A 21625-nucleotide genomic window follows, 5' to 3' on the forward strand; every position below is an offset into this window, starting at 1 on the left:
TTATCATGAGAAAAAAATAAAAAATCCTCACATAGTATCAGAATTACCAGTGTGAAAAATCTGTACGTTATCATGAGTAAAAAAATTATAAGGACTATCGTACTACTTACATCTTCGCCATTCGCCGGAGTATCCTTTTCTGGATAAACGCCAGCACGCAAAAATGAAGCTTTCCACGAATCGACATCATCAGTGCTTTCACATGACAGCTCTAATTGTTTATAGTCCTGGAAATAAAAATATTATGACGCAATCTTACGCACTATCCAAAAACTTTTACTTTATAAACGTTTCGTCCTTCAGGATTAAAAAGCGCAAAAGTGTGTCGCCTAGACATAAATCCTTGTTCAATATCCCTCAGCTTTAATCCATCCAATGGCAGCATATATTTTTTCTCTTTTTCATCCTCGTCTTTATACCACGAAATACTCTCGGAAGTCAACACAAACCAGTAAGGTCGGGAACCACCTATAAATGATCATAGATTATATAATATTTGTATGGCACACGATATTAAACTCTTGTGTAACAAAATGAAGTAAATAGTGTTCTGATAGTATACTTCGTATGATGTTCGCAGCTCACGCCATAACTCAAGTACAAAGAAAAAAGTGAACGTCATGCCTGGCTTTTTATGACCTTATTTAAAGCAGTCTAGAAACCAACAGGAATATCCTCAGTCATTTCAAATTATTATCTGCGAATCCTAAGGCGATGCATAACTCTGCACCTTCTCTTCTATTTATCGATTCATACACTAGCATAAAGACCGAATTAAAACAAATCAATGAAAAATTTCGTACCCGATTCATGGTGAGTCTTTACAATATTCTAGGAGATAAGAAACCTAATCACTAACGAGATTTGTAACATCTAACTGTAATAACTGAAATATTGCAAAGAATTTAACTTTCAGTCAGAATCAATTCTCAAAAAAACATCATACCACGACTGAAGGTTCAGTACATTGTATAGATTTTAATCGCGAAAGAAATACCGCAAAGATTTATAAAACTGCATAACCTCGGAGAATGAGAACTGCACGCCTCGGAGAACGTCAAAAAATGTCCCCCAAAACAAACACATCTCTTGTTTCAGTGTAACGCATTCAAAAAGAACCGCAACAGTGCTTCAAAATAGTCAAGAGATATGAGCTCTGTCTAAACTACTCAAAAGGTAAATGCATGGCCAAGGATTGCTCCACCGGATCGTGCAAGAGTTGCTGCCGCGTTCATCGGCGGCTGGTATACATCCCCTGTTTTCGATCAATCCACTAGAGCAACCAGTCCGTGTGAAGCAATCGCTGTCGCACATTCGTCGTTAGTTTAGTCCAGCCACGACGCCTCGTGCCTAAGTTTCCACGGGTTGTCGCCGAACGCCCTTTCCTGAAGACCTTAAGACTTATTTGGTCTCTTCAATTAGACCTTTTTCGATACAGAACACCTGCATTGTCAATGCTGATCGTTGCAACAAATTCTAACTGGTTGATCCGTCTAGTCTTCTGGAACCAAACATTCGAATTCGCCACTCAAAGAGCTTTTACGATTCGTCAAGGTTTTTGGTGGTACGTCACATGTTTCCAATGACAACCACAACTAGCCAAACAAATCATGGCACCATATCTGTCTGTCGCTCTAACACACTGCTATTATTGTTGGCCGTTTCTCGTTTGTCGCGTTTTCGTATGCCTTGTGATGAAGGCCGTGCATATCGAAATGGTTGCAGATTTCTCGTCCGTTGCCTGCATTAACACCGTCAAACGATTGCTCAACCGATGTTCAAACGATGCTCAAACTACACTTTGACAACTCGACTATCTTTGTCATGATCAAACGAGAACTCCGCCAATTCCGTTCCACGGACTGGTACAACTGCTGCGTAGAAAGTGAAATCAAGTTCTATTTCAGCCCGGCACGCTCATCGCATTTTGCCGGCATCTGGGAAGTCGGAATCAAGTCGTTCAAGCCCAACTTCATCGCATCATGAGCAACCCGCTCCCTGTAGGCCAGCATACCAGCAGGTAAAGCAGAGCCTTGGTGCTACATTTCGATTCGAAACCCGACCTGCTTGTTAGGCCAGCATCGTACCAGAACACTAGTTGAGAGGCTCAATAATATAAAATAGAAATTTTCTTTGTATGTATTGATTCTTTCGGCAGAATTGTTTGAAATAGATTGGATTAGATAAAGTGATAAATATTAAAATAAGATATAATAAAATAATAAAATATTGCTATATTTACTGCTTTTTTCTTTACGCGCCTGTAAATGTAACACCGCCTGTAATTTAAAAACGCGTTTCAAATATATGATATATTCAATCATCTTTACCTTTCATTATTCCAAGATTTTGAATACACATGTGACCTTTTCGTATCACTTGGTTTCCAAGGCTTCGTGTACCCGTTTTCGCTGCACTTTCTGTTTTATTTTGTGCACTAAAATAGTAAATAATGTATTAGCATTTGAAACTACAACAATAGATTACACAGTGCAACAAAAATTGACTTTTTTTCTGCCTTGGTTTCTATATATAATTTTTTGTGTATTTTGATGCAAAACCAAATATCCCTACATATTTCAACTTGAGGGGCAACAACAGCGCCATTTTGAATTTTTGAGAAATCGAAAATTTTTGAGGGTTTTAGGCGCCATTTTGTTTTAAGACCAAATATCAAAATTCCATGAGTTTGTCCACATATTAGCGTCTTCTTACCCATCTTAAAAAAAAACAGATCTTAAATCGGACAAAAAGTGAGCTCAAAACGGTGATTCTACGAAACCGGTTTTGGCATGGTTTTAGTATATTTTACAGAGCAAAATAATATCGAGTATATATGAGCATTAATGGTAATGCGCTAATATCTAAAAGTGGTAGTCAAATTATATCTTATATTGAGTAAAAAAGTCTCAGAAATCGATTGGCAGGTGTCTGATCTACGTAAAATGTCAGCAACATGTCGATTTTGCTCCAATTCCCCTACAATATTGAATTAGGTTTATCTCGACGTTAAATTAACCTATTTGAAATCTATTTAATGTAATTTCAAGAGTGTAAGCGATAATCAAAGATACAATAACAATTTGGCATCACATGATCCTCCCTCTCTTGCGGGGAGGGGGTTGCAGTTTTGGCCAGGACCGGTCAAATATAAAAATCTCGCTTCAGCCATGAGACGGAATCATCGCGTCTTCAATAAAGTCAAATGCCACCCCCTCCCTGTAAAAAAGGCGAGGATCGTATGATGCCAAATTGTTATTGTATCTTTGAGTATCGCTTACACTCTTGATATTACATTAAACAGATTTCAAAAAAGTTAATTTAACGTCGAGATAAACCTAATTGAATATTATAGGGGAATCGGGGCAAAATCGACATGTTGCTGACATTTTACGTAGAACAGACACCTGCCAATCGATTTCTGAGACTTTTTTACTCAATATAAGATATAATTTGACTACCACTTTCAGATATTAACGCATTACCATTAATGCTAATACATACTCGATATTATTTTGCTCTGTGAAACCATGCCGAAACCTGTTTCGTAGAATCACCGTTTTGAGCTCAGTTTTTGTCCGAATTAAGATCTGTTTTTTTAAGATGGGTAAGAAGATGCTAATATGTGGAAAAACTCATAGAATTTTGATGTTTGATCTTATAACAAAATGGCGTCGAAAAAATATCGAAAATTTCCGATTTCTGAAAAATTCAAAATTGCGCCATTATTGCCCCTTAAGTTGAAATATGTTCAAACTCGGGAAAATTTGTTTTCGCATCAAAATTCATCAAAAAATCATACATAGAAGCCAAGGCAAAAAAATTGTTGCACTGTGTTATTATAACTCACTTGGCAAATCCGATAAAATCTTCATGATTTGTGTTCATGTATGCAAGTTCATAATCAATCATGAGTAGAAGTTGCTCTTTAGCTCGTTGTTCGCACTGTCTAATGTGAGTGGTAATTATTCGTTCAGTCTCATCGCGGAGACGCGGATAGCGGGCCATCTTAAAATTAAATACAGTTAAGGTGTAAGTATGTTGAAGCCACAAATGGCCACAACGTGGTCGACTTCAAATTTTCAAAGGCATACCACCTCATATCTTCATGTTTGTTATGGTGATGAAAACATAAGATAGTATTTACATAGGTAACGCATCAACTATTTCCGAGTTTTGTGCCATTGAAAATACATAGTCGACCACGTGGTGTCTTCTGTACACTACAAGCTCCATATGTTTTTATTTGATATTAAATAACAGGATGCTACACCTTTGCAAGTGGTGCAGGAAACCAAAATACACGAAAACTGGTCATCGGATCCGTATGCTCATTATACACTCATTCAAAACTATATTTATTTTGGTTACTTCACTACCGAGCATAGCAAGTGTTATTTGCATTTTCGCGTTTTTATAATTTCATGGCATTGTTTCATACGAGATGCGACTTTATATATAAATATTTGGATTTCCGCAGTTTTTCGAAACAAAGTTGATGAGTGCATTAATTGTTACTGAACCATGCATAGTTGGCTACCATTTCCGCTTATCAACTCAATTCTGGTGAAAACGCAAATAGAACGGACTTGCTATGCGTATTAGTTCATGGAGACCATCTTTAACATACACTGAAAATAAATCGTACGCTCATCGCAAATGCTCTTTACACATGAATGCCAGTTTTTTTCCTGTGTGCGACTCATCACCGCGACCAGAGATTAGATCTATTGTGATGAATGCCAATAAACGAACCCAATTTTGGCTTTTGACGTGTTTTAGTATCGAAATCTTAATGTAAGAAGATTAATTTCGGTATACATGACTTAGCAAACCGAAGTGTAAAACTGTAAACTGAAACGCAAGTGTATTCCACGTACATATGAAATGTTTTATCTGTTAGCACAGATGTAAGGGGAATCCACTTCGCAGTAGCGTTTCCACTTTTTACAGTGTAACCCAGTGCTTGAAAAGGGATCGAAATTGGATTGTGACTACGGTGCACCGTGAAAATGATGCACCGTGAAAATGACAGTGGAAAATATTCACATAACTTTTCCGGTAATTATAACGTGAAAAATATTTTGAGTGTGAATACACATGCTTTTTTCGTTTGATTTGAACGGCAGAAACGATCGGTCGAACGAAAAAAAAGTTTTGCTCTTTCTCTCGTGTGACGATTTTTTTTCTAATGATAGCGAGCGCAGTTTCGGAGAAACCGATTTTAAAACTCTCTCGCTCGATCATTTACAATGTGTGTTGAAAAAAGCAAACTAGAATATAATCGGCAACATGTGGCGTGTTTTGTTTTCGTTTCTCTCGTTCTTGCCTGTGGTATGACTGGCTGTCTGAGCGGGCAGAAAATGAGGTGGTGATATAGTTTGATTATTTCTTCATGCGAAATGGTCAAATCCGTCGTAGTTATGGTGTCGCAAAGCGCCGACAGGCACGAGTAGTGTTTTTACATCTGCCAACGCGGCTAGCATTATACCATATGTAGTGCTGCGCGCGGCTGTAAACCTATTGTGCATGGATAATGAGGAATAAAAGATTGAATGTCATTGCACGAGTTAAAAATTGGTTTATCTCCGCGGGGAGAGGGTCAAGTGGTATTCGACCATTTTTTATCGTTTTCCAGAAACCAGAGGTAAAACTATTGAATTTTAAAATGGCATCTGGAATATATTTCGAAAATATCCAAAGGCTTTGCTAGTTTTCCAATTGATTACTACAAGAACGAAATAAAACCGTTGAATACTAACTGAATCATTGCATTTTGGATTAGACAATTTTTATGACGCTCTCGATGTGTTCGGTATTTAAATTCGCACCCCATCCGTATATTGTCGTAAAACGAAAAGAAATAAAATATACAAAAATACCTAGTTTAGGAAATATAAATCTTGTGTTCGCGGGCAGTATATGCGATTCGATCTAATGCGACTTGTTCACTTCAGAATTAGAGCTGAAAAACGTAACGTTAAATCTGTCGCTTTGTTCAAAACTAAATTCATAAAAAATCGATTCTGTAAGTAAATGAAGAATAGTTGATGGAAAAGAAATGAAATATCAAGTTTGTGTTCACGGGCTTCCGGCAGTATCCTTGGTTCGATGTTATACAACTTGTTGAATTAAGAGCTGAAAAAGTAAAGTTTAATCTCACTTTTCTTAGCAAGTGAATAAAGAATGTGCGATGGACAATCAATCAATATCCTATATCATGTTAGTTGTCTAATGATACTACGTCTTTTCTTTTTTCACAAATGAATTCATGTCGATGTTAAGTCAGACCGAATAAGGTCTGTCATTAGAGAAAAACAAATTGGTAGTTTACTACTGAAATTTTCGAAGTTATTAATATTTGTTCACAACACATCTTCAAAATTAAAAACTTTGAAATTCACAGAATAGTAAAATTTTTATTTAGGTATCTACCAACAATTCTTAACAATACATAATAAAAATCAAAAACTTCGAAATTCACAGAATAGTCAAATTTTAATTTATGTTTCTCAAAATAATTAAAATATAACTATGTCCGGTCTGACCTAACACCGATCAAATATAACTTAAGAGTTTGATGAAAAACAATTTGCGTAGTCCTACATCAATGATGCCGTTGTATCGCAGATGTAACCTCCTACTTCTTTCTCAAAAATGGTTAAATTACCAATAAATTATAAGGAGGGTAAGAGAAATTGTTTCGAAATCCATAGTCTTTTAACCTTCAAAATTTGAAACTAATCAGATTTATCTATTTGAAAATGGTATACATGAAATCCTTTTGAATAACCTTCCTTACCTTATCGGTACAAATCCTGACCACGTTGGATAATTCTTGTACTGTTAAATCAATGCACTTTAGAATAGGTTCTTTCAATTGTGATATCTGCTTCTTCACAATTGCTTCAAAGGCCATATCAGGAGTGAACAGACCTACTCGAATACCATGAATATTGCGAATAGCAAAGGAAATTTCTCTGCGTAGTTCTTTTTCATCGCACGACATTTTAACAATTTCAAATCGAAGGCGTTCATGGAATATTCGATTAATTTTGGCTCCACCTGACAACTCGTTTGTATTTACTAACGCTGAACCTGATCCTTCTATTGTTCTTTCAAAATCAGATTGCAACTGCTGAATCATTCTGAAAAAAATGAAAAAATACTGAATACATCTAATGTCCCATTGGTTGCTGAATGTTATTCAATGAATTATTATTATAATTTTATAGTATTAAGAGCATTCTGACAAAAAGTTGGAAAAGCTTTTCTTTACATCCTCATCCAAAATACAAAGCCAAATAGCAGAAGTGATAAGTGATCTAAACAGATAGGAAATCTTATAAAAAAAATTAAAACTGCATGGATAAGATTTTCAACTTTTAACCCATTATGAATCGGATCTAGATCCTGATTTTTCTCGAACGTACTTTTCATGACGCGGGTTTGTATTGTTCTAATCATGAAAGAAATTATGAAAATTTTTTTCGACATTCCACAGCTAAATTTTTACTATTTGTTCTATGCTGGGCCCAAGCGTGAAAAATAAATCACAAGGGTTGTATGCAAAGCCACGACCGCAAGGCTGCTTAGAACTACATCAGGTTGTTTGTTACATTACTTGTATTGAATATGTTTAAAATTTTGTGCAAAAGAGGAGTTGAAGTGCTACCGAATTTCAGTTTGCACATACATCACTGAACAAGAATGGAACAAACACTATACAACGCAAACTAGTTTCGACAGTCAGGATGCATGCAGATTAAAATAACATTTTACTTTTAATTCCAGCGCAAAACAAGGAAATTTGAGATCTTCAATAATTTGTTGGTGTTGAAAGCTGTTTTTACACTGAAAATTTGACGACAAGCATGCCAAAACGTTTGTGTGTTATCAAAATACGGCAACTTTTCATTAGAAGAAGTGCCGACTAATGTATCTGCTATTGATGCTGCTCGCTACTGCACAAGGGCAGCTTTACTAAAGGAATATGTTATTTTATGCTGTCCTTTGACATGATACTTACTGCAACATAGCTTTGGTTTTAATACTGGGATCATCTGGTCTAAAATGTTTAAACTGTTCAACATCTTTTTCTAATGTCAATAGTTGCTTCTGTAAGCGATCTCTTAAACCTGGAAGAGTATCTCGGATATGATTTGTAAGTTGCTGATTCAATGTTTTCTGCAGGAATGGTGTTCCTAAACGATCTGCAATGTGTCTGTAACTAGGATGACTTAGGAAAAATTTTCGTTCGGCTCCTAACGCTGCGGTTATATCTTTTCGACCTTCTATGTCCTTCTGGGAACGGTTAACAACACCAATATAACCTCTACGCAAAGGTAACAGTTTATTTTCCAAAATATCACGTGCATCTGTACCCTCATCCATCAAATCGAGCTTGGTTATAACACCAATTGTCCGCACTCCTTGTGGATCAACTTCTTTTGCTAACTTCAGTGCATCTGAGTTCGCCAAATCCGTATTAGCTGGTGTAACAGCAAGAATCAAGCAGGTTTCTTTACGTATAAACTGAAAAATCATCCCTTTTATCTGATTTTCGATATCAGCTGGTTGATCACCAATGGGCACTTTCGTTAAACCAGGTAAATCGATTAGTGTAAGATTGAGCACTGTAAATAATATGTATAAGATTACTTCAAAAAATATTTGTTAAGGAGACTTACCATGTGGAGAATACACTCGGAGATTTATTGGAATGTTTGAAATACCTTTGTTATTACCTGTTACCCTATCGGTTTCTGCTTCAATTTCTTGTCTAATTTCTTCGAAATTTGTAAACTTTTTTCCCTTTTGATGAAGGAATTCTCCAAATTCTGTAAACAAAAACAATATTAGAGAAAAGTCGTGAGTGTTTATAACAAATCTTTTTTGGCTGTTGGAGTAACGTTATATACCTATCGCCCAGATGTTTGAGTTCAAGATGTTTGATAGGACTGTAAATTTTATTTACAATGAACCAGTCAATATTTTCTATGTCTATGTCAGGAAAAAATCAACAGAATATCGTAATCTCATAAGGTTAACTAATGTCAAGTTTATATGTTGCGGCATATCTACCTATTTTCGCCAGGTCTTAAATACGCCTATGCCATTGCGCTGGGTTTGTATGTGACATATTTTTTGGTTCCAATTCCATTTGAAACCCACCGTGATCTTTCAATTTCATATGAGGTTTTAGGTCATAAAATGATGGCATCTTTTCATAAGTCTGATTTTTACACTATAACCACATACTTAATAAATCATAAGCAACAATTGAAACATAATAAAAAAATGATTTATGATCATATGTTGCATTAACGAAATTCTGAATTTCAAAAAAACATCTCTTGTTACTACGATGACATTGTAAAGATACAAGCAACAAATAATGTTGCATCGTTGCTTCAACAAACTTTACACCAACAACGTAACTCGTGATGTTGATATTGTTGTTGAAACGTGGTAAAGGGCATTTAAAAACTTGACATTCACTCGATCGATCTAGTGAACGGAGCATAGGGTAACGACCCCAAAAATCACCACTCTTCTTTTTTCGTCATCCAGTAGATCCTGGTGAATTTAAAGGTCATTTGAGATGTAAGGTATATAAGTAATATATTGTTGGATTAAGCAACACTTGGAGAATAGAAAAAAAAGTTATTGCTACTTTTTTTACAAAATTGCGGCTGTGCAGCGATTACCGTAAACCGCTTTCTTTAAAAGTTCTTCCGCGGTGAGCAGTAGAAGTCGTGCACAGCTCCACCTATAACTAAAACAATTTTTTTCATTATCTACGTAAGTATCGCTAGTGAGGTATACATGATTATATTTTTAGAATTTTTCTTCGCAAAATGGCAACGGTTTTGGAAAAAAATTGCTTTTCGAAAAAAAAATCGCCTTTAATTATTTATAACTTTTGTTGTCAATCAATCGCTAAAATCGTGTGTACTTCACTAGATAACCTAATGAAGAGCTACAGTTAAAATTTCCACTGCTCGCAGATTTTGGAAACATAGTTTAAAAAAAACGCGTTTAAAGTTTCAAAATGCTATAAATCTCAACAATCGCAATAATAAAGCCCCTAATTTTTTTTTCCTTCAGTCAGCTATCCCAGCGCCGTAAAGTTGGCCTTCCTGGGCTTTATTTTCCTCTTCTTACTTTTTTTTATCTGATGTAAGGCTGCGCCTACCCTCTTTCACGATATCAGACATGCGATGCTCATCGACTTTGACGCGGTTGGCGTCCGATCCCACGCAAATCTCAAATCTCACTAATGTTTAAGTACTTTTGAATATAACTCACAGTTAAAAAGTATAGAAAAACTCAAACATCTTCGTTTACGTACACAACGAGAACAGCTGATCGACTAAACAAATGGAAATTGTGAGTAAACACGTGCTGTAGAGACGCTGTAACGGTCGAAACTGGATGCAGCGACCTCTATACTTCAAATTTGAAACACGATATCGATCATAGTTTACTTCTACTAGTTTACAAAGCTCCGAAATTTAAACGAAAACGAGCATCACCAAAATAAACGGAAAATGTTATTTTGGAGCATAAGAGTTGTTCGGTAAAAAATGATTTAAATGAATTTTGTAGATTTTGATTTTAGGATAGTTTTAGCATGACTTAAGCCAATGAAAAAAATGACAAGAAAAAAATGTTGGTGGATATTACCCCTTAACTGCTTTCTCAAACTTCAACTGTTAAGATCGCAGCGAAATCTAATTCAACTATTTTTTTTTTGTTATCTAAAATTTTTTAGTTTTTTTTAAATTTTTCAATCTTACGTAAGATTTTCTTGAATCCCCCTCTTCCCCTTCATAAGCTTTCGTAAGAAATTTTTGACTTCTTTCCGTTAAGTATTATTATTTGTTGCCTGTTTGTTAAATATGATGATTCAAGCCACTTCAGGAGACCAGACTCAATTCCAATTTTTTACAGTAGTTTTTTACAGTAAGAGTAACATTGATATGTCAATACGATCAAATGCTTTGCTAAAGTCTGTATAAAGAACTTCTACATAGTTCCCATTATCCATTGCATTCAATGTGTAATCTACGAATTCAAGTAAATTTGTGGAAGTGGAGCGGTCCTTAAAAAAGCCGTGTTGTTTGTCTGTTATTCGATTTTTGACTTGGGTAAACATTTTTGACTTGAGTAAACAATTTTTCATTGACAATTGCCTCAAAGAGTTTAGGAATGCAAGAGATAATAGCGATTCCACGATAATTACTTATGTCAGATTTCCGCCCAGATTTGAAAATAGGCACCGAAAATGAGCTTTTCCATATATTTGGGAAGACGCCAGTTTCTAACGACATATTGAACAGCCAGAACAAAGGAGATGTAAGTTCCTTCGCAAGATTCTTCATGAGTGCTGGGGGATTCCGTCAGGTGCAGGTCCTTTGGAAGGGTCTAAATTATTTCTTCTGGGTCTAAATTAATTTCTGAATTGAATTTCACAGAAACCGCTATGAGGACTCCTCCGCCTGACTTCTTTTCGGACTCTTGAAGATTCCTGCCATACCTGAATACATTAAACATATTTTCAAAATTTTTTTTACTTTTGACGCTCTCATCCCAGTTTGTTTCAGTCGCCAATATGACTGAAAAGGATGAGCCTAAAAGATTGTTGTGAATTTGATTCATTTTGGCTGGGCCTTTTATGCGATTGAAATTTTGATCAATCACGCTCCATCATCACCGGAACGCAACGTTAACAGCATCATGGAAGTTCCTTACCCCACCGCCGCAGTCGAGCATTTCCCGCCAGCGTTCATCAGTCGTCCTGGTCCTGTGTGCGGGCTAGGGGAACGGAACTTTCAGACTGCTTTCTGCGGCAAGTATAAATCTGCCCACAATCATTCAAATGCTGATGCGCTCCGTGCTTCTAACCGACCGACTGCCGACCCACCGCTTAGAGACGACCAATTTTCCGACTCCCACCAGCATGACAGTACTATTAGGACAAGACCGAGACCTTCTACAACTGACGTATCATCACGTAACATTATACCGGGACGCATCGATGTTGGAATTATGGATGTCTCTAACCTCCCCGCAGAATCGAAAGTGGAATGGGCAATCAACTCATTCGAGCCCTATAAGTCCCCGGGATTGGATGGATTATTACCAATAATGCTTCAACGGTGTGGAAGGGTAATAATTCCATTCATAATCGAGATATTAAGGGCAAGCCTGACACTTAATTACATACCCACCAACTGGAGAAAAACGAGAGTGATCTTCATACCAAAGGCTGGGAAGCCGAACAAAACACTTCCAAAAGCCTTCAGACCAATTAGTCTAACCTCCATTATGTTAAAAATTATGGAAAAACTAATTGACTATCACATTAAATCAACGTACCTAAAAACCTCTCCGCTGAGTAGGTATCAGTTTGCATATCGAAGCAACATGTGAACAGTGGATGCAATACATATGCTAACGACAAAAATAGCGAAATCTATAGATACAAAAGAAATCGCACTCGCTGCGTTCTTAGACATAGAGGGAGCTTTTGATAATGTATCCCATCACTCAATGTTGAACGCAATGGGACACCATGGGTTTGATACATATACCTCAAAATGGATTGAAACCATGCTGAATAGTCGTGAGATAACTGCAGTATTGGGTAATACTACCCTTACAAGGAACACAACTAAGGGATGCCCGCAAGGTGGAGTTCTATCGCCTTTGCTGTGGTCATTGGTTGTAGACCAGCTACTTAGAAACCTAACTGAGCTAGGTTTCGAAGTTGTCGGATTGATGTTGTGATTCTTGTGAGGGGAAAATTCGACAGTACAGTATCGGAGAGAATGCAGTTAGCTCTAAACTATACTTTAGAATGGTGCAGACAAGAGGGGCTGACCATTAACCCCTCTAAAACAACCATTATTCCCTTCACCCGGAAAAGAAGGTACAACTTGGAGAGCCTGAAGCTGGGCGAGACTACACTGCAGCTTTCCACTGAGACTAAACATCTTGGAGTAGTTTTAGATCAGAAACTCAGCTGGAATGCACATATTGAATATGCCATCGGTAAAGCTACGAGTGCCCTCTGGGCATGTAGCAGAGCTATTGGCAGAACATGGGGTCTAAGGCCAAGTATGATCTATTGGTTGTACCAGGAAATAATAAGACCAAGAATAACGTATGCCTCGCTAGTGTGGTGGCCTAAAACAAAAGAAAGGTCAACGCAGAACAAGCTTGGCAAGTTGCAAAGGCTAATTTGTAATTCAATTACAGGAGTAATGAAAAGTGCTCCGTCGAAAGCCTTAGATGCAATTCTGCATCTATTACCACTCCACCAGGTAGTACAACTAGAGGCGGAAAAAAGTGCATTGAGACTAACACGCCTTAAAAAAGTACCTGATGGAGATCAGACAGGCCAGCTGGCAATCCTCAAACATTTTTAGCTGAGCAAACATATACCAGGTATCGAAGATTGGATGAATACAGAAGCAAACTTCGAAATACCTTTCAAAATCATAGAGACCGAACGGGAAGTTTGGGAACAAGGTGGCCCAAACATCCGACAAGGCTCTGTCGTCTTTTACACAGATGGCTCAAAAATGAATGATTCAACCGGAGCAGGTATAAATGGTCCTGGGATAAGTATCTCGATACCAATGGGCCGTTGGCCTACAGTGTTCCAGGCCGAAATATTTGCAATTTATGAATGTGCACAAGTCTGTTTGGCTAGGAAATACAGGCATGCTAACATATGCATTTTTTCTGATAGCCAAGCAGCACTTAAAGCACTAAAAGCCTTCACATGTACCTCTAAGCTAGTATGGGAGTGCATCCTTTCACTGAAACAACTGGCAGAAAGGAACCAAGTATGTTTATACTGGGTTCCTGGTCACTGCGGAGTGGAAGGCAATGAAGAAGCCGATACGTTAGCTAGACAGGGGTCATGTACCGATTTCATTGGCCCAGAACCGTTCTGTGGGGTGTCATCAAGCGCCTTGAAAGCAGAATTGAAAACCTGGGAACATAGGACAATACAAGAGAACTAGAGATGCTCAGTAGGGCTACGCCAGTCTAAACGCTTTATAAAACCAAGCGTCAAGAAAAGCCAGCAATTGCTTAGTTTAAATAAAAAGGGACTAAGGACAATTACCGGACTGTTTACAGGACACTGTCCAAGTAAGCATCACCTGAAACAAATTGGTCAGTCAGATGACGAAATTTGTCGTCTCTGCGGGTTCGAATGTGAAACCGCAGAACATTTGCTCTGCCACTGCAGTGCACTAATACAGCGCAGAATAAGAGCCTTTGGAAAAGGAACTTTGGAGCCTTTTGAGGTCTGGTCTGCGAATCCTAATGAGGTAATACATTTCATACGAAATACAGTGCCTAATTGGGAGAAAGGGTGCGATAGGACAACGACGATCACTTCCATCAATAGTGATATGTCTGCCACGAGTACCTAGACTAAAGAAGAGGCATACCACAAAAGATCAAAATAATGGTCGCAGTGGTCCAAATCTTACAAAAAAAACCTCCCCGCCGCAGTCGAGCCAATCCAGCCAGCGATCACCAGCCGTCCCCATCCTGCGTGCGGATGCGAGGGACGAGGCATCCAAAATCCCAGAACAGGCAAGTGCGAAAACGCTAATTCCAGACCTCCCATTGATCCGCTACCCGTTTTCAGTCCGTCGACCAATCCGATGACAAATATCCACCTTTACTACCAAAACGTGGGTGGTATCAACGCCAGCGTCTCCGATTACCTTCTGGCTTGTGCTGACAGTCCATACGATATCATTGTACTGACCGAATCCTGGCTCGACAACCGTTCACTTTCGCGGCAAATCTTCGGGCCCAACTATGAAGTCTTCCGTTGTGACCGGAGCTCAAGAAATAGCCGTAAAACTTCAGGTGGTGGAGTTTTGATCGCAGTTCACCGCCAACTTAGTGCCTCTATCGGTTGGGTCACTTTTCCCCGAAAGTCATTTTCCCGAAACACAACTTCCCGAATGATATTTTCCCGAATGTTATATCCCCGAATGTACTGTTTCCCCGAATGTACCACTTCCCCGAAATTCATTTCCCCGAATGTATCATTTCCCCGAATTTTGATTCCCCGAATGTACCATTTCCCCGAGTTTCGATTTTCCGAATGTACCGTTTTCTCGAATTTTGATTCCCCGAATGTAACATTTCCCCGAAATTTGAATCTCCGAGTGCGAAATTTTCTCGAAATTTATTCCCCGAAAGCGCGTTCTAAGCAATACTAAGATTTTCCCAAGAAATTCGGTTTATTGTTTCACGATGCAGGTGCGAAATGATGTGTAACTAATTAATCACGCTTTCTTATAGGTCATAAAATTTTCGTAATACACTAAGGTCGCTTTTTACGCGGTTTTTACGCAGGTTTTTTTTTGCGGCTATTTTTACGCGTATTCCGGATTTTACGCGGTTTCTTACGTATTTTTCACGCGGGTTCTTTTGACGCGGCACGTATTCCCCGCATAAAAAGCGACTTCGGTATATAAGACATTTGCGCGATTCTATCGATGCGAGAGCACCGCGTGACCATCTACCCAACCAAAACCATACAACAAATGTTAACGAATTAATTCATGACGAAACCGCGCAGCGAAGGTCGCTCGTCCCCAGAGTTAATTTATGAGTATGAGAGTATGAGAGACATACAAATGTTAATGATGAGTATATGTATCGCGATTTTATCGATGCGAGAGCAACGCATCCAATCATGAGAAAGCAAATTATTTTGGACCAAGCGAAGTGGTGGGTGGGGTGCTGAGAAGCTGGAATATTAAAAAGTCATCTATTTTTCAAAAGCTCAAGGCAAAAATTCATGTATGTATTCACTTGAAACTATTTAGCGTTTTGTATGCTCTAACGAATTTGAATTCTTTAACTACAAAAATAACGAAAGTTTAAATCCTGTGTTTTTTAATGAAATTATCCAAATATTAACAAAAAATAAACCAGAGCGAAAATTGGTGTTCCATTTACTTAAGACTCTTCAGCGCTTTGTTTATTTTGTTGACAGTTTGAGATAAATCGTCGAACTATTGTCAAGATCCAACTAGACAATTTACCGCTTCGTATGTCCCTATTCATAGGTATGCTCGTACCCATAGGTGTATACCTGATGCGGCTTTGCCGCATAGTCGAGGGCAAGGGACTGTGGCGGCCCCCAAGGCCGGCACTGCTCCCGCAGCCCAAGCCGGCCGCCGACCCGCCGTTGGAAGCGGCGGCTACGTGCACTTAAACAACTGATCTGTTGGATTTCCTAGGTCTATTCCAAACATAGGGGTGATCCCCTAGTTTACGTCCGAACGAGCGGTAGCGAGTAAGGACAGCATTCACCCCGGACAATCGAGTTGGCCAAAGGCCACGAGTGTGTTGCATCATATGTAGTTTTTACTGTAAACTTATTTAAATGCAGAAATTGGCCTATTGAAAGTTCTCGTAGACCGGAAGATGAAAATAGGGTCAGAATTCGTGAAACGGATCACTAAAAATCGCGATGTCTCATTTTTTCGAATAAATATCAGAAACTTCAAGAGTTTCGCCCGGGAAGTTGATTTTTCAATTTTAACTGAATTTGAGTAAGTTTTAAAGTTGTTATTGTCTTTGAAATTTAGGCCAACATGTTTTTAAATAAACATGTCTTTAAGAATATTGCATCGATTTTAATGAAATTTTCACAGCAGATGCATCCTAAGTTGTAGTTTCTAAAAATATTTTTGTTTGGACAAAAGAATATATTTTTAATAGTAACCATTTGAAACAATATGTTAAAAAACAATGTTCTGGGGCACTGGAAAATCTGAAAAAAATCCCAAGTATTTTCGACCAAATTTCGGAACTGTCCTGGAAATTTTGAGTTGGTGATATTTTTTGTTCAAAAGATATGGGGTTTCAAAGTTGGTGCCGCCACGCATTTTCGAGCGAGAAACGCCCTTAAACCCACCTTTCTTTAGTTTTCGTATCAAAATATGCAGCATATTTACCAAAAGCAATAGTATGGGCGCTCTTGATCCGCTGGTGCGTTTTGTACGGTAGTCCTTTAACTAAATTTTGCATTGTTTTTTAGTTAAGTGTTTAGATAGACTTGCGAGTTGTTTGGGCCATAAAGTTTATTGTCTTCGTCGTTAAAACGGGTAACAGACTAAGCATATTTTGACCGTTCTGCGGCTTAAAATCATTTCCATCAAACAATGGTTTACAAACCTTACAGAAGGAAAACATAAATTACAGTAGAACGTTTCTGTTATGGTTTCCGTTTCAGACCCCCTTCTCCCCCTATTTAACGATAGGTAACGTTCGACAAGACTCCCCCCATCTAAAATTACGTAGCGATGATCAGGCTGACCCCCCTCTGAAATTTTGAATTTCGAGCAAACATCACAATTACGTAACTGTTTTTACTACCTCCCTCCCCCCTACGTAACAATAAGTAATGCAGACTCAACCCCTCTCCCCCCCTTCATGCGTTACGTAATTTGTGTACGACGTCATGCACACTTAGATTTAATTGCCGAGAACTCAACAGCTGATAAACTCAGCGAAATGTTCTACAAGTTCTCGGCAAATTTCTAAGAACTTCGGCAAACGAAACGTCAATACTTGCTGGTTTACGGTAAATCGATATATTTGCTGCATGTTCTTCGAAATATATTGCTGACATTCGTTAAAAACTTCGCCGAGCTCAATCAGCTGTTGGGAAGTTTGCCGAGATAAATTAAGTGTGTATGAGAAAAATCCTCTGGGAAAATGATACATTCGGATAATGATACATTATTTTTCGGGGAAATGTTACATTCGGGGAATCGTTTTTCGGGGAGGTGTTACATTCGGGGAAATATTTTTCGGAGAAGTGTTACATTCAGGAAAATAATTTTCGGGGAGTTGGTACATTCGGGAAAAAATCTTTCGGGGAAATGACCTTCGGGGAATCGGTACATTCGGGGAAATATCTTTCGGGAAAATGGGTTTCGGGATAATGGTTTTCGGAGAATTGTTATACAATCGCCTCTATCCTCGAGCGCGACGAGTGGTCGACTGCTGAGCAGGTGTGGGTGACAATCAAACTCTCGGATCGCACATTATACTTGTGTGCCATCTACATCCCTCCCGATCGCACTCGAGATTTAGATCTGATTCGCGTACACATGTCTTCGATTAATACCATTATTTCGATGACGTCCGCTGTCGATGATGTGGTTGTTTTAGGCGATTTCAATTTGCCCGGCATTATTTGGCGAGAAAGAGGTAATGGCTTCATGTACGTCGATCCCGGCTCGTCTACGCTGTCACCAACCTCCAGCGAACTGCTAGATTGCTACAGCACTGCCACTCTTCAACAGTGCAATAAAATAACCAATGAAAACGGACGTTTTTTGGATCTTTGTTTCGCTACTGTACGCTGCCAAGCCCCAGAAGTGACGCTGGCTCCTTGTCCACTCGTTAAACACGTTCCTCATCACCCGGCCCTGCTTATGGCAGTCCATCAGAGAGAAAAGCAGCCCTGAGAAGGTTCTCTAGATACAGAACACTACCTCTACGGAACCACTACTCATCGATTAATACTCGCTACAAACAATTAAGTCGCTACTGTTTTCGAAGCTTCCTTCGTAATGTCGAGCGTAGGCTCAAACGCAACCCCAAATCGTTTTGGAAATATGTTGGCGAACAGCGTAAATGGCCTTCCTTCGAATATGCACTTAGACGGTGTCACTGCGAACTCTGTCGATCAAATCTGCCATTTGTTTTCGCGAAAATTTTCCAGAGTATTTGTGGACGAACGGTTAACGATGAAATTAGGACCTGTACAGAACGTGTCCTCTTTCTTGGCCGTGCACTGACTAACCTCTCCATTGACGATAGCGCGGTAACATTGGCCGCCTCGAAACTCAAGTCTTCCATGTCCGCTGGACCAGACGGCATTCCATCCGTTTTCCTTAAAAAAATGCATTGGTAGTCTGGCTTCCCTGATGAGTCGTCCATTCGCTCAATCAATTTGCACTGGCGTCTTTCCCTCGGTCTGGAAATCGGCGTACATGTTTCCAGTGCAGAAGAAAGGCCATAAAAGTAACATCGACAACTACCGTGGAATCTCCGACCTTTGCTCCATATCGAAACTCTTCGAGCTCGTTGTGTTTGAACCTACTTTCTCGTTCTTCAAGCAGTACATCGTCGACGAACAACACGGGTTTATGCCTAAGCGATCAACGGCCACAAATCTCCTGACGCTCACATCCTACGTAATGGACAACTTTGACGACCAGTCTCAGACGGACGTCATCTACACGGACCTATCCGCCGCTTTCGATAAACTGAACCACCGAATCGCCGTGGCTAAACTCGCAAAGCTTGGCCTCGGAGGCCCACTGCTTCACTGGTTTCAGTCGTATTTGTCTGACCGGCGTTTAGTTGTGAACATTAATGGAGTTTTTTCGACATCTTTCTCCGCTTACTCAGGCATTCCGCAAGGCAGTCATCTCGGGCCTTTAATATTCCTGATTTACTTAAACGACGTCAATTTTCGACTTCAAGGCCCTCGGCTGTCATTCGCTGACGACCTTAAACTGTTTGCCATAGTAAAAACTCCGTCAGATGCCGCAGCGCTCCAGAACCAGTTAAGGGTCTTTGCAGAATGGTGCGCGGACAACCGCATGCAATTGAACGCTGACAAATGCGAGATAATAAAATTCTCCAGAAAGCGTAGTCCACTGAATTTCAACTACAATTTGTCAAATACACCTCTGCGACGCACAAACTGTGTGAAGGATTTGGGAGTATTGCTTGACTCAAAGCTAAGCTTCAAACAACATATGACATTCATCATTGACAAGGCTACCAGAAACTTGGCATTTATTATGCTTGGCATTTATTATACGTGTCGCCAAAAACTTCAACGACATCTATTGCCTAAAGGCACTTGCGCTTTGGTGCGCTCCAACTTGGAATACTGCGCTTCAGTGTGGAATCCCTACTACCTGAATGAAGTAAACAGAATCGAGTCAGTGCAACGGAGATTTGTTCGCTTTGCTCTCAGAAGACTTCCGTGGAACGACCCTTTTCGACTACCTAGCTACGAACAGCGATGCTGACTCATCGACTTGGATACACTGCAAATCCGTCGGGACATATCCAGGGCAATATTGGTCTCCGACGTGCTGACCTCACGAATAGATTGTCCGGCAATTCTCGAGTTGTGAAATAGCCTCTTCCTTCACGTTCAGAATAGGCGAACGAACTACAGTAGCTTCAGCACGATAACCGGTCTCCAGCGCCATTTCAATCGTTTCGCTACAAGCTTCGTTTTCGACACCAGCCGCGAGATGCTGAAGACCCGCTTTTTGACTTTAGCACGTATTTTTTAGCATAGTACAATCATTTGGGCCACAAGGCCTGTTGATGTAATTTTTACAAATAAACAAATAAACAAATTAGTCCATCCTGGACTTTTTTTTAAAAGTTGCGTAAAAGTTGCGACAGTAAACTAAAATTTCAGTCGCATTTTGCGTAGGTGAAAAAATTTTCGGGGATATGGTGGTTGACGATGTTTGAGGGTTGGTGAGTGTTACCTGTAAGTCTTTTTCTTTCTCTTCGAAAGGGGTCGTTATTTCCGAAAACTCGGCTTGTAAAATTTGTCGGTGCTCTCTCTTAGTTGTTGTAGGCGGTGTTCGTTCACTGGATAACGATGTCTGATGAGACTGCAGGTCTGCCAAGGCTTCATCGCGTGATATTCCCAGTTCTTCATGTACGTCCAGGAAAATTTCACGTAGCAGGTTTGGGTCAGTTGGTAGTTTTTCAGCTGCCAGCATCACCGATGCACTAATTTTGGTGATTCCTCGAATGCATACCGTTGTTGGCTGATCATGCAACAAAGCGAGGAAAGTTCGTACCGTATCCATAATTTTGTGATCGAGCAGCCGTGCTTTTAGATAGCGTTTGTCACCAGTGGCGTATTGCTCTGTTAGTCTGACAATCGGTGGACGCATAGGATCTAGCAGCGGAGCAGCATTTTCCGGTTCTGGCTGTGAAGTAGTGTTCTGTGTTGTACTTTTTTCAGATCGATACGGGTTGATAGTCTCTCCTTTCCGGAAGTTGATGAGTTTTGAAGCAGAAAGTGCAGCTATCGGATGGTCGGTCGATGAGGGTGGCCCGGAAAATTGCACTTTTGCTGTGGCTAGTAGTTCTTTGTCTGATGCGTTGATAGTTTTGCGTACCGCTGTGTTGGTTGTTTTGTTTGCTGGTATGAGTGATTTGTTGTTTTCTTTTTTTACGGTTCCTTCTGGCTTTTTCGACAGCTTTTTCTTGTAGTCTTCGAGACCGCTGCTTGGCATCATAAGTGGACCAGTCCTGCTTCCATTGCCATATGTTACTCAGAAATCTCCATCCTGGAGATGTATGGTCCGCTCTCGTGTAGAAGGATTTTTCAGCTAACTGAAATTGTTGTTGGGTTTTGCACCCATGAGTTGGTCACTTGAAGATTGGAGACAGTCCCTGAGATGAATTTCCTCGAGTATTTAAGTCGTCATTTTTATGAGGTTTTAATGACTCAGCCTCTGTGATTGAACTAATATAATTGCTAGTCAGGCTTGAGAGCCGTTCGTCA

At 39.4% G+C, this 21625-nt stretch overlaps 1 protein-coding gene across 5 annotated transcripts in view; it reads right to left on the bottom strand.

Annotated features, from left to right (window-relative positions):
- LOC129732896 (dynamin) overlaps nucleotides 1–21625 on the bottom strand; it is a 114837-nt gene that overhangs the window by 50702 nt on the left and 42510 nt on the right. For all 5 annotated transcript variants that reach the window (XM_055694289.1, XM_055694288.1, XM_055694287.1 and 2 more), the window contains exons 3-9: nucleotides 8691–8840; nucleotides 8030–8636; nucleotides 6803–7148; nucleotides 3851–4008; nucleotides 2331–2437; nucleotides 281–468; nucleotides 111–227 (exon numbers count right to left, since the gene is read on the bottom strand). In XM_055694289.1, coding sequence (XP_055550264.1) covers nucleotides 111–227; nucleotides 281–468; nucleotides 2331–2437; nucleotides 3851–4008; nucleotides 6803–7148; nucleotides 8030–8636; nucleotides 8691–8840 — 1673 coding nt within the window. The remainder of the gene's footprint in view (nucleotides 1–110; nucleotides 228–280; nucleotides 469–2330; nucleotides 2438–3850; nucleotides 4009–6802; nucleotides 7149–8029; nucleotides 8637–8690; nucleotides 8841–21625) is intronic.

Source organism: Wyeomyia smithii, chromosome 3 (assembly GCF_029784165.1).
Source record: "Wyeomyia smithii strain HCP4-BCI-WySm-NY-G18 chromosome 3, ASM2978416v1, whole genome shotgun sequence".
Taxonomy (NCBI): domain Eukaryota; kingdom Metazoa; phylum Arthropoda; class Insecta; order Diptera; family Culicidae; genus Wyeomyia; species Wyeomyia smithii.